The following is a 21786-nucleotide window of genomic DNA, read 5'->3' as shown; positions in this document are numbered from 1 at the left end:
GGAGAGGAGAGGCAGAAGCAGTTAGCAGGTATTGCTATTGTTCAGGTGAGGGAGAAAGGGGCAGATCCCCCACAGGAGGGGTGGAAAGACTGAGCAGCTTTGAGAGAGATTTGTGAAGCAGAATTGACTCGGGGATCCAGTGGGTGCGAAGAATGAAGAGGCAGCAGAGATGGTGCCAGATTTCCAGCCTGAGTGACAGTGTTGGGGTTTGAAGGGGCCCAGCGAATAGCGTCCCACTCCCCGACTCAGATTCAGGGCCAACTAAGAGAAAGGACAAGAGAGGTGGGGCGCAGGCAGGTGGAGATGGAAATGCCGCCTTTATTCCAGAGGCAACTGCCTGGCAGGCCAGGCTCCTGTGTGGGGTTCCTGGGGCTTGCTGACACCTTAGCCCTGCCCACTGCAGGCTTCCCTGTGGGTGAGGGCAGGGTGGAGCCTGCCTGGCCAAGCTCCACACACGGCACAGTGGCCCCTGCAGGGAGGCAGGGCCAGAGAGGGCTCTTCAATCCCAGTTCTTTCAAACTGGCCAGTTCTTTCAAACTCCCTCCCTTGGGAGAAGGGAGCAGAGTAAAGAGGGAGGCCCAGGATGTCACTCTAGCTAGGGTTTCTCCATCTCAGCACTGTTGATATTTTGGGCTGAATAATTGTGGGGGCTGTCCTGTGCATTGTAGATGATCAACAGAATTTCGTGCCTCTACCCACTAGATTCTAGTAGCACCTCTTCCCTGGCTGTGACAACCAAAAGTGTCCCCAGATATTGCCAAATGTCCCTGGGGCCAGAGAGCAGCAAAATCGCCGTAGTGGAGAACCACTGCTCTAGTCTGATGGAAGGGCCTTTGACTGGAAACACCCAGTGTGGGAAAATGGGTGCTGCCTCCCAGCTTATAAGCCAGGTGGTGGGGTCTGTAGATAGGGAAGGACAGATTGGGTGAAGGCTGGGTCTTCCTGACCTTTGCAGAGTCGGCTCTCTCTGTTTTTCTTTCCTTCCTGCTCCTCCTCCTGCCTCTCCTTGCCCACCTAACTTCATGGCATCCTCAGAGTCCAGCTACAACCCCTCCCTCTAGGAAGCGCTCCCCAGCTCCGCCTACTAGCTAACTTAGATCTCTCTGTGCTCCCTCCTCCGCAGCACCCCTCACCCTGTACTGCAAATGGTGAGCAGTTTTCTTGCTGTGACCCTAGCACCTAGCACAATGCCAGGGTCATCGAAGGTCTGCAAGAAGTGTTGTCGCAGGTGAAGACCCAGGGCAGCTCCTGTTAGCTCTTCTCCAGTGTTGCTTGAGTGCCAGGAGCTCTTTTGTGGGTGTCTTTGTGGAGCTGGTGGCCCAGCCTGTGCCAGGCAGAGTGTTCCTGTGGCTGCCTCTCTCCTTCATGTCTCAGCCCTCCTACAAGTGTCTGAAAGGCTGTGTTTTCTCTGCTTGTTCCCAACATCGGAAACATTTAGGCATCTTGTTTTCGTGAGAGCTTGGGGTGTGACCTTGGCTCTTTCCATAGTTGCGAAAGAACTGCTTGCCCCGAAAATTGCCCTGGAGGCCTCTCCCCACAGCTGCCTGACCTCACATCAGAGAATCCAGGTTGCTTGGTTACCGGTTTCCAGGCCCAATTCAGGAAAGTCCTGAGGCCACAGAAAACTGAGTTTGGCTACATGGAACCCACAACTAAGGTCTAAAGACTATCTCACCTTTCAGCTCTCTGTGTCAAAGAAGGGGAACATGCAAGTTGGCTGCCACCTGCCTGGCCCTGGAGAGGCCTTCCTTGTCACTGACTTAACCCTTGAAACCGTGGCTGGTCATATGATCTCCATGGCACAGATGAGGACACCAAAGACCAACAAGATCGAGGAACAGGTCCGAGGTCATGAGCTAGGCTGTGGTAGGGTTGAGATCCAAAGCCAGGTTGCTAACTCCAAACGTTGGTCTCACTCTTGTTTTTTTTTTTTCTTTTTCTTTTTTTTCTTTTTTGAGACAGCGTCTTGCTCTGTTACCCAGACTGGAGTACAGTGGCACGATCTTGGCTCACTGCTGCAACCTCCACCTCCTGGGCTCCAGCGATTCTCCTGCCTCAGCCTCCTGAGTAGCTGGGATTACAGGCGGTGCCCCTTACCACACCCAGCTAATTTTGTTGTATTTTTAGTAGAGACAGGGTTTCACCATGTTGGCCAGGCTGCTCTTGAACTCCTGACCTCAAGCAATCCGCCTGCCTCGGCCTCCCAAAGTGCTGGGATTCCAGGCATGAGCAACCATGCCCGGCCTCTCTCTTTATCTCTCTGTCTCTTCACCTTGCTGGGAATTGTTCAAAAAGTTTGCTTATAGAGCATTTTTAAGAAATTATTGCCAGGTACGATGGCTCATGCCTGTAATCTCAGCACTTTGGAAGGCCAGTGTGGGAGAATTGCTTGAGCCCAGGAAGTTCGAGATCAGCCTGGGCAACAATAGCAAGACCCCATCTCCACAAAAAAAAAAAAAAAAAAAAAAAAAAAAAAAATAGCCAGGAGTGTTAGCACCCAACTGGAGTCCTAGGCTACTTGAGAGGCTGAGGTGAGACAATTGCTTGAGCCCAGGAGTTTGAGACTGCAGTGAGCTATGATCGTGCTACTGCACTCCAGCCTGGTTGACAGTGAGACCCTCTCTCAAAAAAAGCAGAAAATAAATTATTATTAAAAAACAATTCTTCTCACAGCTTGAAACACAAGTTTTCCCATCTCTGGCCTTTATGAAGTCCCTTCTTTTCCCCCTCCGCACACCTCCCCTGCAGGAGAAGCTCACATTCCCTTACTGAGGCACCCTGCGCTCTGGCCCTGTGCCCCTCTGCCTTTGATATTTAGCCTTGCCTCGTCTGGGCTGCTTTACCTGGATAGCCTCCCATTGCCCTTACACGGGGTGTTATACCTAAGATCACATGGCTGCTCCACTGACTATTGGGAGAGCTCCTTCGAGGAAGGCAAAGGCTGGGTTTTATTCATCTTTTCACTCCTAGGACCTTCCGCATTTCTGCATGGAGTAGCATGTACTATGTACTTCTCTAGTGCTACACCTGCCGGGGAGTGCTATTCCCAGTGCTCTAGCACATAGTAGGTGCTTGATACCCAAGCATTCAAGAAAACAAAACAGTTCAGTTCAAACTACTTTTTCATTCTATTTTTAATCTTTCTACCTGTTCTCCCCAAGGATTCAGATGTTCACAGTGGTGTGACAAGAGGCTCCCTGAGTCAGCCACACAAAATGCGAGGTCACTCCGGGTGCCAGCTGCTCTTCTGCTTCAGGCAGTGTCATCCTGCTCTGCTTTTCCCCCAAAACTCTATATCTCCCCTCCTCCTCTGACACTCCCTAGATAAATAGATTTTCTTTATAGACTTCAACCAGCCGATGATGAATTTTGGTAGCAGAAACATTTCTCACTTCAAATCAGATTGCAGCTTCCCATCTGGGGACCACGAAGCTGGGGCAGTGGTTCTCAACCCAGACTGTCCATTAATATGATCTGGGCAGCTTCTAAAAATACACAGCACTCAAACTCCCACCTCAGACCAGTTCAATCAGAAGCTGGGTAAGGGACCTGGGTGGTGGCATATTTCTAAACACCTCCACCCCAGGTGGTTCTGTTAGGCACCTAGGGTTCAGAGCCGCCAGCCTAGAGTCTCGTATCACCTGACAGCTTCCTGGGAATGCAGGCTCTCAGGGGCCACCCCACACCTACCGAATCCGAATCTGTATTTTCAACATGACCCTCAAGTGATTGGTAAGCACACTGCCTTTTGAGGAGCATTTCTTTAGAGGAAGAACAGTTTTTAAACAACTATGACAAATTGCAAGCAGTTTCTGTTGATTCATGTTATCAATTGGACATACTCATTCCCATGCTTACTTAACACATATTAACAGAGAACCTGCTAGGTATCAGGCACTATGATGGTTTCTGGGAACACAAGGGCATATGTTTCTATCTTGGCCTGCAAATTCCTGCCCAGAATCCCTTCTTCCTAGGCTCTGCCTTTGATGGGAGCTATCCTTCATCTCCTTGACCTGACCCTCTCTCCAGCATCAACCCTTTCCCCTTCTCACCTCTTCATAAAAATTAGAGTCAGAATCCCTCTTTGTCACTTCTTGTCAATTGTGGTACTTTGATCCTGAGCTGAAGACAGCAAGCTCTGAGTGTGTAAAGATAAACTGAGCCTGGGCAGCTCTGGAGATTGCATAACCTAGGATTGATTTCAGCTCCTTAGATCCAGAGGCAGAGGAGAATGTTCTTAAACCAATCTTGTACCTTCACTGTAGTATATAGCCTGGTTTCAGGACTCTGGGAGCTACAGTATGGAGCCTTGCTGTTCGATGTGTAGTTTATGGACCGACATCATCACCACCACCTGGGAGCTTGTTAGAAATATAGAATCTTGGACTCCACTGCAGAGTTATTGAATCAGAATCTGCATTTTAACAAGACCACCAGGTGATTCACACACACATTAAAGTTTGAGAAGCACTGATATAGAACAGTGCTCATCAAATTTTGCAACATATTAGAATCATGTGGGAGCTTTTAAAAATCTGATATCCCATGATTATATATTAACAGCAACAAAAATTTGGTGCCCTTACTACACATCCTGTGCCAGTTAAGTCAGAATATCTTGAGATGAGACCCAAGCATTCGTATTTTTTTATTGTGATGCAATACACAGAACATAAAATTTGCAATTTTAACCTTATTTAAGTATATACTTTAGTGATGTTATGCATATTAACATTGTTGTACAACCATGACCACCATCTATCTTTAGAACTTCTTCATCTTCCCAAAAAGAAACTCCATAATCCACTAAACACTCCCATTTCCCCTATACCCACCCCATGGCAACCACCATTCTGCTTTCTGCCTCTATGAATCTGACTACTCTGGACACCTTGTAGAAGTGGAACATACAGTATTTGTCCTTTTGCGACTGGCTTATTTCACTTAGCATAATGTCTTCAAGATTTACCCACCTTGTACTATGTGTCAGAATTTCTTTCCTTTTACTTATTTTTTATTTTTTCTTTCTTCCTATATAAAAGCAATTCCTCCATGTTTAAAGCTGAACAATACTCATTGTATGCATAGGTCACATTTTGTTTATCCATTCAGCTGTTGACGGACACTTGGGTTGCTTCTGCCTTTGGGCTATTGTGAATAATACTTCTATGAACATGGGTGTACAAATATCTGTTCATGTCACTTTTTGCAGTTCTTTCGTGTATATGCCCAAGTGGAATTGCTAGATCATATGACAATTCTAATTGGAATTTTTTGAGGAATTGCCATACTGTTTTTCACAGCAGCTGCATTATTTTACATTTCCACCAGCAGTGCACAAGGATTCCAATTTCTCTACATCCTCACCAACACTTATTTTCTGTTTTTGTTTTTTATTATAGCCATTCTAATGGGTGTGAAATGGTATCTCATTGTGGTTTTGATTTGCATATCCCTAATGATTAGTGATGTTTCATGTACTTATTGAGCATTTGTATATCTTTGGAGAAACGTCTATTCAAGTCCTTTGTTGTGAGTCAGGTTGTTTAGTTTTTTTGTTGTTGAGTTGTAGTTCTTTATATATTCTGGATATTAATACCTTGTTACATATATGATTTGCAAATATTTCCTCCCATTCTGTGAGTTCCCTTTTCACTCTTTTGATAGTGTCCTTGGATGTACAAAAGTTTTAATTTTGATGCAGTCTGTTTTAGCTATTTTTTCTTTTGTTGCCTGTGCTTTTGCTGTCTTATCCAAGAAACTATTGTCAGGCATGAGAATTTTTTTAAAGCTCCCCAGATGATTCCAATGCACAGCCAAGATTGAGCAGTGTTTCTCAAATTTTAACATGCATTGGAATAATCTGAAATCTTGTTAAAATGCAGATTCTGATTTATTAAGTCTGGAGTGGGATCCAAGTTTCTGCATTTCCAACAAGCTCCTAAATGACGCTGATGCGCTGGTCTGCCGACTGCTCTGAGCAGCCAGGGTAGAGAAGAGCATTTAAATGATTTACTTTATCTGAACCCCCCAAAAAGAGGGTAAATATTATATTTACAGACCGTCTTCTAAGCTTCCTCACCATAACCATTGCCCAAAAAATACACCATCAAGACAGCCCACTGCTTATCCCTGACTTTCAAACTGGTACTGAGCAGCCCGGTGGGTGCATTGGGTGTGTTTGGCGTGGCAGAGGAATGAAATGTAAAAGACTTATTCTCCCCCCCCCAACTCTCTCCCTGGTCTCGGGGGGAGGCCAACCACTGCTCTACTCATGCTGGGTGAGTTCAGGATCCACATGATGGCTTGCTCCTCTCTGGCCTTGGCCCTTGTGAGGCAACTACTGTAGAACCCTGCTGAAAAGCTTGTCTTGTTCAAAATATGTTTCATATCCTCAGAAAGGAAAACCACATTGGTTGGCCTGAAGTTTATAGAAGCAGCTCAGGAGGGAAAAAACTGCTGAAGGTCTGCATCTAAAAAAAAATCCTTTAATTCATCATAGAATTTTAGAGCCGGAAAGGACCTTTAGAGAACTCCAAACCTTCATTTTGGAGAAGAAAACTGAGACCCAAAGAGGTTGTGACTTGTTTAAGGTAACCCAGGCAAAATAGAGGTCAGCCAGTGGGTGCATTATTTCTTTCTCATCTTGCTTTAAGTTATTTATCTGGAAACGGATAACACAGAGCAGCTACTTCTTTCGTATCTCTCCTTTTCATTAAAAGAAAAGGTAAAACTAAAGAGGCTAGATCATGGTTCTTGACTCTCAGGGCCTTCATTAGAAAGGTTCTAATGATTAGAACTTTTAGGCTCATATTACCCCAATGGGACCAGCCTCACTGGTGGCCATGACCCAAATTGCAGGTGTGGTGCCTGGGAGGAACTAACTAGTTTCTAAAACACATGTCGGATGCCACTTTTCTCTTCCATGCCCATTGCTGATGTTGTAAGCTGATCACAGCACTCTTTCCAGCCACTGCCAATCAATTGGATTTGGCCTCAAATTGAAACTCCTTTGCCATTCACTACAATAGAGGTCATCCGTTGAAAAGTCCAATGACCTTCAGATCCATGCTACATTTCGGCATGTCGACACTGGTTATTAAATACTCTTTAGTTTCTCATTTCCTCCCCCATCCCCACCCAGCTGCTCATTAATCCAATTATGAGTTTCCTTTATCCAATCAAAGTTCCTGCCAAGTTGCAAAGCTCTTCTAGTGATTCATGATGCATTTGTCTTTAGTGATTAGAAAACCCAGCAGAAGATGCTGTCTCGTTCAGACGTCTCTGTAATTTGGAATGACCTCAGTTTGGTAGTGCCACACCCCACATGTGCCCTTTGAACACACTACAAGAACCTCCTTCCCAGTTTTTGCCCTGCAATTGGAGCCTTGCCCCTGTGTCACTCCCCAGCCTCTCCAGCAAAGCATTCAAGAGGCTCCTGAATCACGTCTGACTCTGAAGGCAGTGCCCAGGCCCTTCATTTTGGTCTCTGGGTCCTTGAACAGCAAGCTCATTTGCTGGCAGGAGCATCTGTCTCCATATGGGGAGACAGTCTTCAGATCTTCCTTGCTCTTCCCTTCATTAAGACATCAGCCTCACTCAGCCTTGCTCTTGGCTGCCAGATGCACTGACAAGCCAGCAGGAAAAGTTCCATCTAGAATAGGTCTGCTACCTTCTGAAGGCAGGAAAGTATCGCTTTGCCTGCTGGGACTGGACCCATGCAGCCTTTGTGGGCCTCCTTCCAGCAGAGCCTTTAAAACATTCCATGAGTGCTGATTCTAGGCCTGCGGGGAGAGTCTCAGGGTGGTGCCATCTACAGCGTTCCAAGTGTCTCCCTTACTTTCACTCAAGGGAGGTGGAGTCCCTCCACCTCCTTGGCCATTTTCATCTGTCTCCTGGGTGTGTGCCACTGGCTCCCATGGCACCAGGCTACTTGGCAACACCCCGAGTTATGTTAGAGATATAATAATGAATTATACAATGCATTATACATAATTAATTTATAATGAAACATGCACGCAGTGGTTTAATTTCTCCAAGTGAATGATGTGCTACCCGCCAGATCCTGCTGGAATGCCTTCCCTAACTGACTGCTTCTTGGTCTGGAGGTGATGGCCAGCTGCCCTAGGGAGGGATCTTGGCTTGAGGAACCTGCCAGGTTGCATATTCCCCCTGGCTACCTCTGGAATACGTACCACAGAAGAACAGCCTTTCATTGCATCTACTATTGTTCTAGGTCTGGATACTCATGAGGGTCTCACCCAAACTGCATTGTTTGAGAGCTGTTATGTTCTTCATTCTCCCAGTCTTTCTCCCAGAGTGTGGGAAATGCCTTTGTATTTATACCTTTCCCTCCCCATCTCCCTCCCTTCCTCCCTCATTTCCTTCCTTCCACAAATATGAAATAAATGAAGGAAAGAAGTGCCTATTATGTGAACTACCCTTGGCTTGCTGCATATCAGTGAATAAAACAGAGATCCTTGCCCAAGTGGAGCTTACACTCTAGCAGAGGGAGGCACACAATAAATTATAAGTGTAATAATAAGTAAATTACACCATACGTCATACAATGATAGGTGCCATAGAAAAAGACAAAGCAGAGCAGGCTAAGGGCGATCAGCCATGATGGAGGCAGGTTGCAGTTTCAAGGAGGATGGGCAGGGTAGGGCAGGGTTTGTGGAAAAGTAGCAGCCTAGGCACTGCCAAGCTCTCCATGAATAGGAGAGAAAGGCACTCTGGGCCTACCCAGGACTTTAATGTTCTGGGGTTGCTTTGGTTACAGGTTCTTTCAGTAACGTTTGTCACTTTTGGTTTCAGATGTCCAGGATGTTCCTGCTGCTGCTCTGGTTTCTGCCTATCACTGAGGGGTCCCAGCGGGCTGAACCCATGTTCACTGCAGTCACCAACTCAGTTCTGCCCCCTGACTATGACAGTAATCCCACCCAGCTCAACTATGGTGTGGCAGTTACTGATGTGGACCATGATGGGGACTTTGAGATCGTCGTGGCGGGGTAAGTGCCTCCCACCCTCAGCTTTTGCTGTAGTAAGGCTGTGCGACAACTCCAAATCCCTGTGACTTGCAACAACATACGTTCTCGTAGGTCTGTGGTCGTCTGCTGGGCTCAGCTGGGGTTCTGGGATGCTGTGGCCTCGCCTTTTGCTACTGCAGTGAGTCAGGATGGAAGGAAGTTTGGAAGAAGGGTGTTTGATCCACAGGCTTTTCAGGGAGAAAACTGGAATGCTCTGCTTTAAGGCACTCTCTTCTCTTCATATTTAAGCCTCCTTGATTATGCAGGTATTACTTCTTTACCAGTGGGGCTGTAGGATCTCTGTACAGGAAGGCCTTAAGGGTGACGATTATGGTAGAAGGGGATGCTCAAAGCTGCCTTTGCACAGCACTTTACGTAAGACTAAGAAAACATTAATTAACCATTTCAAAGAGGGGGGCAGATGGAAATTAAGACGGACAGCTAAACCTCTGCTGCACATGCCTTGGTGCCCACGGCTCCCTTCTCTCCTGAAAACCAACATTGGGTTGCAAAAAAAGCATAAGACTAGGAATCCAAACAGCCTGAGTTCATGCCCTAAGATGTAAACGTTCTAGTTGTATGACCTTCAGTCTCTTACTCACTGAGATTCAGAGATATCCTCTGTAAAAAGGGGAATAACTGTAATGGCTTGTTGTCTTGAAGCCTTCATAGGCTATTGCATGTGACAGTGTATTGTAAATTTCTGCCAATCACCATTGACAATTACTGTGCACTGAGGGTGCAGTGGCTCACGCCTGTAATCTCAACACTTTAGGAGGCCAAGATGAGTGAATCACTTGAGGTCAGGAGTTCAAGACCAGCCTGGCCAACATGGTGAAATCCCGTCTCTACTAAAAATACAAAAATTAGCTGGGCATGGTGACACACGCCTGTAATCCCAGCTATTCAGGTGACTGAGGCACAAGAATTGCTTGAACCCAGGAGGCAGAGGTTGTAGTGAGCCGAGACGGCACCACTGCACTCCAGCCTGGGCGATAGAGCAAGACTCCGTCTAAAAAAAAAAAAAAAAAAAAAAAAAGATTGTGCATCGAGCACTGATATGTGCCAGGCACTATGCATCATCTCATTTCACATCCCTCATTTTGTTTCATTCCCAACAGCACTATGAAGTAAATGTATTGTCATCCTCATTGAGAGAAAAGGAAGGTGGGGTTCAGAGACAGTAAGCAGCTTGCTCTCTGCTAAGTAAATAGTAAGTAGATGAGTCGGGATCTGAACCCCAAGGCTTACTAACTCTACAGCTGCCAACAGCACTGTACAAAGTTTCGTTATCACTTCAAAAATCAGTCAATCAATAAAAACACTACAGGGGCCTGTCGACCTCATTCTGGGAGGCCCGAGCTTTTTTGGTAGCACTAAAGTAACTGGCGGGTAACATTATTTGCAGCAATTGCATGTAACAGTAGAAAGCTTTGACCTTGGAATTGGAAGACCTGGTTTTAATTCTAACCGTAGCCAACCCAGTATTTATAAACCTTATGCAATTTACTTTACACAGACCCACTTTCCTCATCTAAATAAAATGGGCATATTGAAATCTACAGGGTAGTCATGAGGGTTCGTGGTGAGATGTATAGAAAAGATTCTTTGTAAAGTACAGTTTTTATTTTGTCTGTTCATTTCTTCTACCCTGCAAAGAGTAGAGTTACTCAATTCTAGGCCTTCTAGCTCTAGATTGGTGTGCTGTCCAGAAGCACTTTCTGTGATGATGTAAATGTTCTGTGTTGATGCTGTCCAGTATGGAATCCACCAGCCACATGTAGCTACTGAGTATGTGAAATGGTAGTTAGTGTGACCAATGAACTGAATTTTTAAATTTTCTTTTATTTTAATTAAAAATAGTCACTTTTGAATTGGACAGTACAGTTCTGGGCTTTTAGAAGGAAAAAACTAAAGAGCTGAATATGACAGAAAAGGAGAAATGGAATCATTGCAATGACTCTTTTTACCTTGGGTGACCTGAGCAGATTTGCAGTCAATCAGCCTTGCCTGTGTCCAGTTCTGTGACTGTCCAGTTGCTCTCTGAATCAGGGAGACACCCTCCTCACTAAGTCCATGCCCAACCTGACTCCCAGAGCCATGTGCCACTCTGCCAGAATCTCTGGTTAGAGGACTTTGATGCATCTCTGAGACGTTCTGTTTGGATGGTTGCCCTGCCTCCTATTTGGCGACCCTGGCCTCCCCTGATAGACCCTGGGGACTGAAAAAGGACAGAGAAAAGCAGGGCAACCGTCCTTCTCTCCTCCTTCTCGCCCCCCAAGTTGCAACTATTATGCCCTCCTTTCATCTTGGAAGATGGTATACTCTTGTATTCCCACAAGTTAATATGGAAAAAAGTAAGACCTGAGATATGAACAGAAAGTGTCTTCACCCTATTTTCTTCTCCTTCTGAGACCTGGACATCTGGAAGCAGCTAGCCAGATCCCAGAGCATGAAAAGCCTCTCCCTGTCTCCACTGGGAAGCTGTCTCTGATTTCCGTACCTTGCACCCCTCTCCCAGCCCCTGCCCCTACACTGAGCAGCCAACGCTGCTTCTTATGGTCTGGCTTTCCCTCCTTCTCCCCTGGCTGTTGCAGGAGACCCATTGGGTCCCCCCTGCTCTGTTGCACTCTTTTCCCACGGTTCCAGATGGAAGGAAAGAAAGGGTGCGAAGGGCCGAGCACACCCCCTAAAGGAGGATGCAAAGAGCCTCTTACAGCATACTTCATTATTTTTGCTATCATTATTTTTGCTATTTTGCTATCTGTGGAAAGATCCCCTTTCCACAGCATCTCTCTGAAAGGCATGCTGAAATAGTAGGCACAGGTTGCATTGCTCTCCTCATGATTCATCTTTCAGCTGCGAAGAACAGAACTAGCAGAGAAGGTCTTGGCCCCAGGGCTGGTGCTGGCCTGGGTCTATTTGGGAAGAAGCAGAGCTGTTTGGTAGCAGGATTTTCAGTTTGCCTGTCCTTTCCAGGTCAAACGGAGTGATATGTGCCCCCATGGGCCCACTCGCTGAGGTCAATTCCCTGAGCCTGTGTGTAAATGTGGGCTCTGTGTGCAGGTCTTTATCCCGCCAGTCCTTGGATGTGCAGGGGATTGCTCCTGCACCTCCTGAGCCTTCAGTTTCTTTCTTTCCAAGTGTTGGACATTCATTTCATCTTCCTCTTCAATGAAGTCTTTTTCACGTTCTCCTTTCAATAAATGTGCCTTTGTGTACTCTGTGGCAGTGAAGCTAGACCATCATTTGCACTGACAGCAAGGTTTAGAAGTCTCAACCTTGTGTAGCTTCCTGTTTATATGGGTCCTGTAGGACTTTGGAGTCTCTGGAAACAAGAACTAGACCGTCCTGGGTCTTGATGTGGAATCAGCCATTTAGAGAGAGCCCTGTCTCTTCTAGGGCAGGGTTGAGCCACGCAGCCTCTGTCTGAGAAAGCTTGGGCTGCTGGATGTTATTCTGAAAGATGATATTTATTGCTCACCCCCAGGAAAGAACAAGAGTTACACAGAAGACAGGATGGCAAAATTGGGCAGTCTCCCAGCTCCAGGTCAGGCTTTCTTTGTGGCTGTTGTGAAGCATTGTGAATTCTCAGAGCATCAGAAAGACACATTCTAATTTGAGTACCAAAATACATTCCAAAGGCAAATATAACTTTTTATTATCTTCAGCTTAGGATGATTTGTCACTGTCTCCTTTTTGGGGCTGGATAACCAAAAATGGACTATACAGACATATTTAAATCAGGATCTTGGGAGGTCATTTGGTCCACCCCTTGCCTTACAATAAGGCCACACATACAGTATTCAGAGGCTCCATTTACTTTGAGCCATCTGAGGGAATGTGGCAATCCTATTGTAATCCAGCTCGATAGTTACTTATGTCAAGAACCAATTTGACTAATCTGAATCCCTCATATTAGAGCTTAATAAGCTATTTCTTTTAGCTTTTGTTTTGTTATTGCCTTTGAAGATATAAACCAAATGATCACTATCTTTTCAAACAATGAAAGCTAGGATCACTGCCCTGCCTTTCATCCCATGTGGACTTTTTGGCAACATTTCTGATTTTGACCCTTAGATTTCATCCACCCTAAACCTATATTTAATTCTGTTTTATTATCTGTCTGATTGTCACCTCTCTGTGTAAGAATCATGTAGCAGGAGTTGAAATTTTGAAATATTGCATTTGTAGCCTTTATCAGGGGTACCTACGGTTCAGTTCATAACAGGTTCACCCTCTATTACCTTATAGACCTTTCCACTACCTGGCCCCTGAAAGCATTTACTTTTGCCACCCCTGGTAGAACAGCCAGCTCTTCTGTTTATAAAGCACTCCGTACTTGAACTTGTCTTGAATGTGTTGACCTTGTAGTATGTCTGACTGGAGCCCTGTTGCTTTGAGTATTTACTCTTTGAATAGGTTTGTTTTGTGTTGCTTTTTCGGTGTCCTCGTTCTGGGTATTGACAGCATTGATTTTGAGCGTGTTGCGGGTCGGTTTGTGTTGTGTTTCAGATTCTTGAGTTAATTGTGATGGAAGGCGTGTGCATGTCTCTGACTCTGGGAGGAGCAGGAAATGACCGCCCTTTGTTCTGCGGGGATGGGGGAGGGCCTGGGCCGGCTGAGATCCTCTGCACATCTGGGCGAGTGCCTCCGCATATGGAGGGCTTATCTGTTAACCGGCAGGTGTATGATTGCAGTCTGCTCCCTGCGGGGTGAGGGGAAGATTTGATCACCTCTGGCAACTTCCACGCACGCACAGACCATTGAGGATCTTCAGTACTAGTTTTCCAGTAAATAGAAAGCCCAGTGGCTTCTCCTTTTCTCAGTGGAACTGAACACCCAATCTACAGTCTCACAGAGTCTGGAAAGGAATTCCTGTTGGTGTCAATCTTGTACAATTCCTTTAGAGCAGCTTTTGTTTCCTGGGATATCCCCAGAGGTCTGAGATAACACCCCTACCATCTCAGTTTCCAACAGGAGTTTGCTCAAATGGAAAGATTGTAGTGGTTGTAAAGTTTAAATCATGATTTAGATCCATTTTTCTACCCAAAGATTATTCATTTGATAAAACCGTAACACATTCTTCACATTTGGAAGGGTTTCATTTAAAGGGATGCTACATACTGTAAAGCAGTGTTTTAGGTTTTTCTTAATTTTGCAACTATGTCAGGAAACTTTTTAATTTACTAAAGTTAATTGAATTATTTAAAAGGCAAATTGTATTCAATTACCAAATTAATCACAATCATATAGGAGATAAATTTGCCATTATAAATAATAAGAACAATGATTTTTAAAAAGACACATTTATCCATGATTTAGCCAAAGCAGCATTTATGCATTTTATTATAAGTATGTATACATACATGTAGTATATAGATATATATAGTATTTATAGATAGATATGGTAAATAATAGGTAGATGTAGTATGTATATAAATATAATTAGATACATATTAAAATATATACATATATGCACACATTCACATATGCTTTTAACAAAATCAGTACAAATATTTTTGAACTTTCAGTCTTAATTGTTGTTTTGTATAACATTTTAATAGATTTGATAATCAGTTTTGATATTATCTTAAAGTGTTACATTATTTCATTCTGTTTCTTTTTTTTTACTTAAAATATATTTTACTTTTGGCCAGGCACAGTGGCTCACGCCTGTAATCCCACCACTTTGGGAGGCTGAGGCAGGCAGATCACCTGAGGTCAGGAGTTTGACACCAGCCTGGCCAACATGGTGAAACTCTGTCTCTACTAAAAATACAAGAATTAGCCAGACGTGGTGGCACGTGCCTATAATCCCATCTACTTGGGAGCCTGAGGCAGGAGAATTGCTTGAACTTGGGAGGCAGAGATTGCAGTGAGCCGAGATCATGCCTTTGCACCTCAGCCTGGATGACAAGAGCAAAACTCCATCTCCAAAAAAAAGAAAAAAAAAAAAAATATATATATATATATGTATTACTTTTAATTACACTTAAGCACATTTTGTTGCAAAAAAAAATCACACAACCTAGGTGAAGGTAAAAATCCATTTTTACCAATCCACACTCCTTCAAGACCATCCCAGCCCCCTCCCAGAATAACAACTTTTTCGGTCTGCTGTTTATGCTTCCAGAAATTTCTATGTCATGTATATGGAAAGAGTGTGTGAGAGACAGACAGAGACATAGGGAGAAAGAGTCTATGTTGTGTACATTTCTACTGTGTATATATATTATAAAATACATAATTTATGGAGAAATCACACTGATACATATTGTTCCAAAACTTGCTTTTTTTCACTGTATAATATGTTCAAACATATAGATGTAGCTTTTTTAAAAGTTGCTTAGTATGGATGTACTGTATTCATTTTGCCATTCCTCAAGTGACGTTTAAGCTGTTTCTAATCTGTGACCATTGCAAATTCCACCACACTGCATGTACATCCTTACACACGTATGCAAATATTTCTTTAGGATGGATACCAAGAAGTAGAACCGCAGGGTCAGGGATATGTTCATTTTAAATTTTATTAGATATCACCAAATTGCTTCCAATCTAATCCTTTTGTATTTACTCATAGCCTAGAAATAAAAGGCTTTGGATTATTCAGCTCAACAGCTGTTCAAGCACCTACTGTGTGTACAGCCAAGTATGTTCCAGGGTCTGAACTTTGTCAATGTAGATTTAACAATCCCAAGAAGGAAAAGAGCGCCTCTTCTACATCTGCAAAGGAAGCTGCTGCTGTTAAAACTGGATTGAGGAACTTCAGTACTTTCTGATTCAAACTGCTGAAAGGGCCTACTCGAAAGCCTCTTCTGCAAAAATATATTTCTTAAATGGGTCACCCTTAACCCTGAGATTTCATTGTTGTTGGTATCATGGAAGAATGATTGCAGTGTGCCAGCTCTTCTGCTGTGGTTTTGGATGGACTGCCCCTGATTCTGAACACTAATAAATACCAATTAAATTAAATACTAATTAAATGCTAATACATATGAATTGGAGCAGGAGCCAGGGCTTTTTTTAGCCCATTCTTAAAACTTTTCTAAAAAACGTTACTCAGCAGTGCCTGGCAGGTTTGCCAGAGCTGTCTCATTGCCACATCCATACCTCCTCCCCAGTCCTGGGCAGCCAGGAGCAATGGGCAGAATTCCACTTCCACCCCCTCACCCCAAATTACATACTCTCCTGATCAGCTCAAAGGTCTGAGGCCCCTATGTAATTACCCCAGACGCACACACAGACACACACAGACACACACACACACACACACACACAGAGCAACTGAGCCAGTTGGCGTGGTAGACAGAATAATGGCCTCCCCAAAATACCACATCCTAATCCCCAGAACCCACCAATACGTTATCTTACCTGGCAAAGTGGACTTCACAGAAGTGATTAAGTTAAAGACCTTGGAATGGGGAGAATATTCTGGATTATCTGAGTAGGCCCAATGTAATCAAAGGTCTTTAAAAGTGGGGAAAAGGGAGGCAGAAGGGGAAGTCAGAGTGATTCTATGTGAAAAGGATTCAACCCACTATTCTGGCTTTGAAGATGGAGGGAGAGGCCAAGAGCCGAGGAATGTGGGCGGCCTCCAGAAGTTGGAAAAGGCAAGGAAACAGATTTATCCCTCGAGCCTCCAGAAGAAAACGCAGCCCTGCCAATCTTGATTTTAGCCCAGCAGGACCAATGCTGGACTTCTAATGTACAGAACTGTAAGATAACCCGTGTGTATTGTTGTAAGCCATTAAGTTCATTGTAATTTTTCAAAGCAGCCATAGAAAACTAAAACACGAGATAAAAGGTTGAATGCTTGGTGTCATTTTTCAGAGAGGTGATGGCCATTACTTCAGAGAATTTTAACTGTGCTATTGTATAATTTCACAACAATAAACAAAATATGCTACCAACAAATGTATTCGTTTTAATCAATGTCAATCCCTGTCATAGAGACATGTGAGTTTTGGGCCGGGCACGGTGGCTCACACCCGTAATCCCAGCACTTTGGGAGGCCAAGGCAGGTGGATCACAAGGTCAGGAGATCGAGACCATCCTGGCTAACATGGTAAAACCCCATCTCTCCTAAAAATACAAAAAATACAAAAAAACAAATTGGCCGGGTGTGGTGACGGGCGCCTGTAGTCTCAGCTACTCTGGAAGCTGAGGCAGGGGAATGGCGTGAACCCGGGAGGCCGAGCTTGCAGTGAGCCGAGATTGTGCCTCCGCACTCCAGCCTGGGCGACAGAGAGAGACTCTGTCTCAAAACAAACAAACAAAAAAAAGAAGGCCGGTCGCGGTGGCTCACGCCTGTAATCCCAGCACTTTAGGAGGCCGAGGCGGGCGGATTACGAGGTCAGAAGATCGAGGCCATCCTGGCTAACACATTGAAACCCCGTCTCTACTAAAGAATACAAAAAATTAGCCTGGCGTGGTGGCGGGCGCCTATAGTCCCAGCTACTCTGGAGCCTGAGGCAGGAGAATGGCGTGAACCCAGGAGGCGGAGGTTGCAGTGAGCCGAGATTGTGCCACTGCACTCCAGCCTGGGCGACAGAGCAAGAGTCCATCTCAAAAAAAAAAAGAAAGAAAGAAAAGAAAAGAAAAAACCATGTGAGTTTTGTAAAGAATTCCTAAAAGCATACTTTGTTCCTCGGTGACTATCCGAATTAATTCACTCGGCAACTCACTGTTTGACACCTAGTGCTATGAGTGGCTGGAGGTGGAGAGAGGGAATTCAGAGCTTTTAAAGATCTCACTGTCTTTGGTGGGATAAACACACCCAAATTGGGTGAGGTCATAAGTGACCAGTGCCACCAGAGAGATGCAAGCATTCCTGGAGGTCAGAGGGGCCGAGAGCACTTCCAGCTGGGAATCACAGAGGTCTGGAGGTGGCATTTCGATGGCCGTGGAAAGACAGGTAGCCTGTAGATCTGTTTACCAAGGGGACAGAGGCCTCTCTAGGTCAAAGAGAGTTTTAGGCTTATTTGTTTTTGTTCGTTTGTTTTTAAATTTATTTTTTAAAAAGGCTTTTAACAAAAAAACCTGATTTTCACAAAGTAGTGAAGAGTATTTATATAAAAAGCCATTCAAAAATAGTGATATAATTAAAACGCTAAAAATGCCTCTGCTGAAAACGGCAAAGCTACATTTAGTAGTCTGAATTTTTCATCCATTTAGAAAGTAGACGTATGCCGTGTCTCCAATCGCTTTCCTTGAAGTCTCTCTTCTCCCCATTTTTTTAAGCCGTGGGCTGGCTGAAGGACCTTCTTAGTCCCATGGGCCCCACTGCAGGCTGCAGAGGCCCAGGCCTAGGGCAGGAGAGAGCTGAGGTTGACCCTCCCCGGCCTTGCACCCCGGGCCTTCCTCATTCTTGCTCTGCTCTTTGGAATATACGCAGCTCCCACTCAGCATCACTGCTGCTCTAGGGGGCGGATCTGACGCCAGCCTCCCCATCCTGTGTTTTACTTCACACATCCCTTCTCTTCTCCAGTCCTACTGACCTGGTGAGCAGGTGGTCTTATCATTTTGCTGTGATTCTGACTTAATTTTCCCTCTAAGGAAACTTTTGAGGTTATTTTTGAGGTGCGGGTATCTAGAACACAAAAGGATGTGCGGAAGCTAAAAACGAACATTCCCACTTCAGATTTGTACCATGCTCTTCCCTAGTTTACCTTCACCTGCTTGCAGCCTACAGTTATGGAGGCATAGAGAGCAGGAAAAGCACGTGTCTGGTATTTTACTGATGTCTCATTTTAACCATCAAGCAGTTCATATGAGATGCAGCATTTAATTGATCCTAAGTCACAATTTTTTTTTTTTACATTTTAATATCTCTAAAATTGAGATGGGACTTAGAATTGGCAGCCTGCGTTTACTGGCAGAGTTCTTCTTTGCCTAGAGATATGTAATATCATGGTAAGTCTTATTGCCAATGACACTTTAGATTTGACGAAAACACTGTAAATAGTGTCGTCCCTGCTTTGCAGATGAGGAACCTGAGGTCCAGAGACCTGCTTGCATTCGCAGAGATAGTAAAAAGTAGAATAATATTCTATTTATGCCCATTAAATTAAGCTTGTTAATCGTGTTATTCAAATGACAATCTTTACTACATTTTTTTCTGCTTGGCCTATTAATAACTGAGGGGCTTGCTTTGTAATATCCTACTATGGCGGTTCATTTCTCTCAGTAATTCTGTCAATTTTTGTTTTATACATGTAGAGGCTAATTTGTTAGGTGCAACTTTACCAATTGTATTTTCCTGGTGAATGGACCCATTGTCAAGAAGTGATCTCATCCATCCCTAAATACACATTTGGTCTGATAACATGATATCTATTCCAGCTTTTTTTTGGTTAGTATTTGCCAGGTTTATCTTTACCATACTTTAACTTTGAACTTTTCAAAGTCCTTATGTTTTATGTGTGTTTCTGGTATGCAGCCTATGTATAGCTTAAGTTTCTCCAAATGTTTGACCATGTCTACGTCCCTTTGCCAATTAGTTTAGTCCACTTCCATATAATCAGAACATCAATATGTTTAAACTTGTTTCTGTTATTTTGTTTTCTCAATTTCCGTGTTTTCAATGATCTTCTCTTCCTTTCTTGCTTTTTAAAAATTTGATTGGTTGAAAGTCTTTTTTATTGAAGGTGGCAGCGTTTCAGGATCTCTAGGGTGTCACTCTTCTAGCCAGACCCCTGTGGCTGGTGGCGCCTTTGCCCAAGTCTTGCTTGGGCCTGATGGGCTCGCTCCGCCCACTTGCCATGGCAGGCTGCGCTCAGCTCACACCACCAGCCTGGATCCCACACCTCCAAGGGAGACTACAAGTCAGACGTGGACTGGCAAGGGGTGTGTGAGCCAGTGCAGGGCCCAGCCACTGTGCAGTCAGACACGCTGGCTGTTACCACAGGGCGGGTAACTCCAGGTGCTGGCATGGGTGCCTGCTCTCTGCAAGGCTGCAGCTGGACCAGGTGCAGGTAGCTTCTCTGTCTGGCACTGGGGAACATGGTGGCACCTAGAAGCTTGGAGATGCCGGGAACTGCAGGGTCTCAAAGAGGGAGTCACAGCCCTGGCTCGAGGAGATCCTAGGTCTGAGCTCCCTGAAGGGTCACAGCTCTTCTCTCCTTCTCTCTTCCCACAACATAGAAAACAAGGGGCATGTTTCAGCCTTCTTTGCGTTACTGCTCTTTCAGCCTTGCCATTCTGCAGGTCCCAAGTTCTTGTCCTGTGACCAGGAAGAATGAGGTAGTCAGACAAGTGAATGGTGAGCCAGACTAAGAGGAGCTTCACTGAGTGATAGAACAGCTCAGTCTCCCATGGGGCAACTCCTTTCTGTAGCCAGGGTGTCCTGTCGACTGTTCAGCTCCTAGCAGAGAGGGTAGCTCCTCTCTGCAGCTGGTCATTCCATCATCTGTGCAGCTCTCAGCAGAGAAGAGGCCCTAGAGTGGGTGGTTTCTCTCTGCAGGCAGGCATCAGTCATCTCTGCAGCTCTCAGCAGTGAGGGGGCCCTGCAGTGGGTAGCTCCTCTCTGCAGCTGGTCATCCTGACGTATGCCCAGCTCTGGCTGAGCCTAGGGCTTTTATGGGCCTCAGAGAGGAGAAAGTGCACACCAGTTGGTCCATGGACAGCCATAGGTGGGCCAAGAAAAGGCACCATAAGTTCCCACTCCTGTCCATGGTGCTGGCAGCCCAAACCCAGCCATCAGGCCCTCCCTGGCCTGAAGGTAGGGACTAACTGTGGACCTGCCCCCTTCTTCTCAGAAACCTGTCTGCCTCCTGCTGCCATTCATGGCATGCAAGTTGTAGGTGCCAAGGGGCATTTGCAGGCCAGCGCTGAGCTGCCCTCAGCACCCCTTTGGCTTCCCTTCTATGCTTATTGGCACCCAAAGTCCAGAGGGGGAAGAGGCAGCAGGGGGCTGGCATGTCAGCACTGCCCTGAGCCTGTGCACACCTGGCTGGGCCACAACAGTGCCCAGGCTTGCCCTAACTGCTCTGAGATTGGAGCAGATGCCAACAGCAGGGAGAAGCCAGGTCTCAGGGGCAGGCACTTCTGAGCCTGTGAGGGCAAGGGGGACTTCCCAGGCCCCCAAGAGCACAGGGATGCCTAGGTCTGCAGCTGGGGTTTGAACAGCCGCAGCTGTGCTCAGGATGGCGGGGCTTCTGCCTTCTTCCTGGAGTGGGAGGCCTGGGTCTGCAGCTGCACCTCCCTGCTGCAGCCGGCGTGATGGCAGTGGCCACTCCAGATGGCCTGTCACTGCCATCATCAGAAGGTTCTTGTTTTCTAAATCCCTTTTTTTTTTTTTTTACCCCTATTGATTTGGGATTTATACCTCTACTTTTGTTTTTTTAGAGGTTTACTTTGAAACTTTATATACATTTTAACTTAACAGACTCTGAAATTATCTTAACCCCCTTCTATAACAATATAAGGACTTCAGGACATGTTAACTCTGAACCCCTACCCTTGGCATTTGTGTAGTATTTTAGTCTTTGCCCTTTGTTAGCCCTGCCAGTTATAATAATAATAATTAATAATAATAGTTGTTGTTGTTATTGTATAAAGACAATGGTTTTACCTTTTTTTTTTTTTTTTACCATTTTATTTGCTCATTTTTCCTTCTTGCATCTCAGAAAGACCTTCTGGGATCATTTTAATTCCAAAGATGTTACTTTGCTGAATGCCCCATCCTGATAAACTCAGTTTTTGTTTAATCTAAAAATATCTTTACTGTATCTTCATTCTTGAAAGAAAC

General features: G+C 45.0%; 1 protein-coding gene across 5 annotated transcripts in view; it reads left to right on the top strand.

Annotated features, from left to right (window-relative positions):
* The window catches only part of CRTAC1 (cartilage acidic protein 1), a 166268-nt gene that overhangs the window by 10206 nt on the left and 134276 nt on the right, over nt 1–21786 (top strand). For all 5 annotated transcript variants that reach the window (XR_013398205.1, XR_013398206.1, XM_077947067.1 and 2 more), the window contains exon 2: nt 8821–9014. Coding sequence is in view for 3 of the 5 variants with exons in the window: in XM_077947067.1 (XP_077803193.1) it covers nt 8821–9014 (194 nt within the window). In the remaining 2 variants the exon portion in view is untranslated. The remainder of the gene's footprint in view (nt 1–8820; nt 9015–21786) is intronic.

This window comes from Macaca mulatta, chromosome 9 (genome assembly GCF_049350105.2).
Source record: "Macaca mulatta isolate MMU2019108-1 chromosome 9, T2T-MMU8v2.0, whole genome shotgun sequence".
NCBI lineage: Eukaryota > Metazoa > Chordata > Mammalia > Primates > Cercopithecidae > Macaca > Macaca mulatta.
This window is presented reverse-complemented; position numbering and strand designations above follow the sequence as displayed.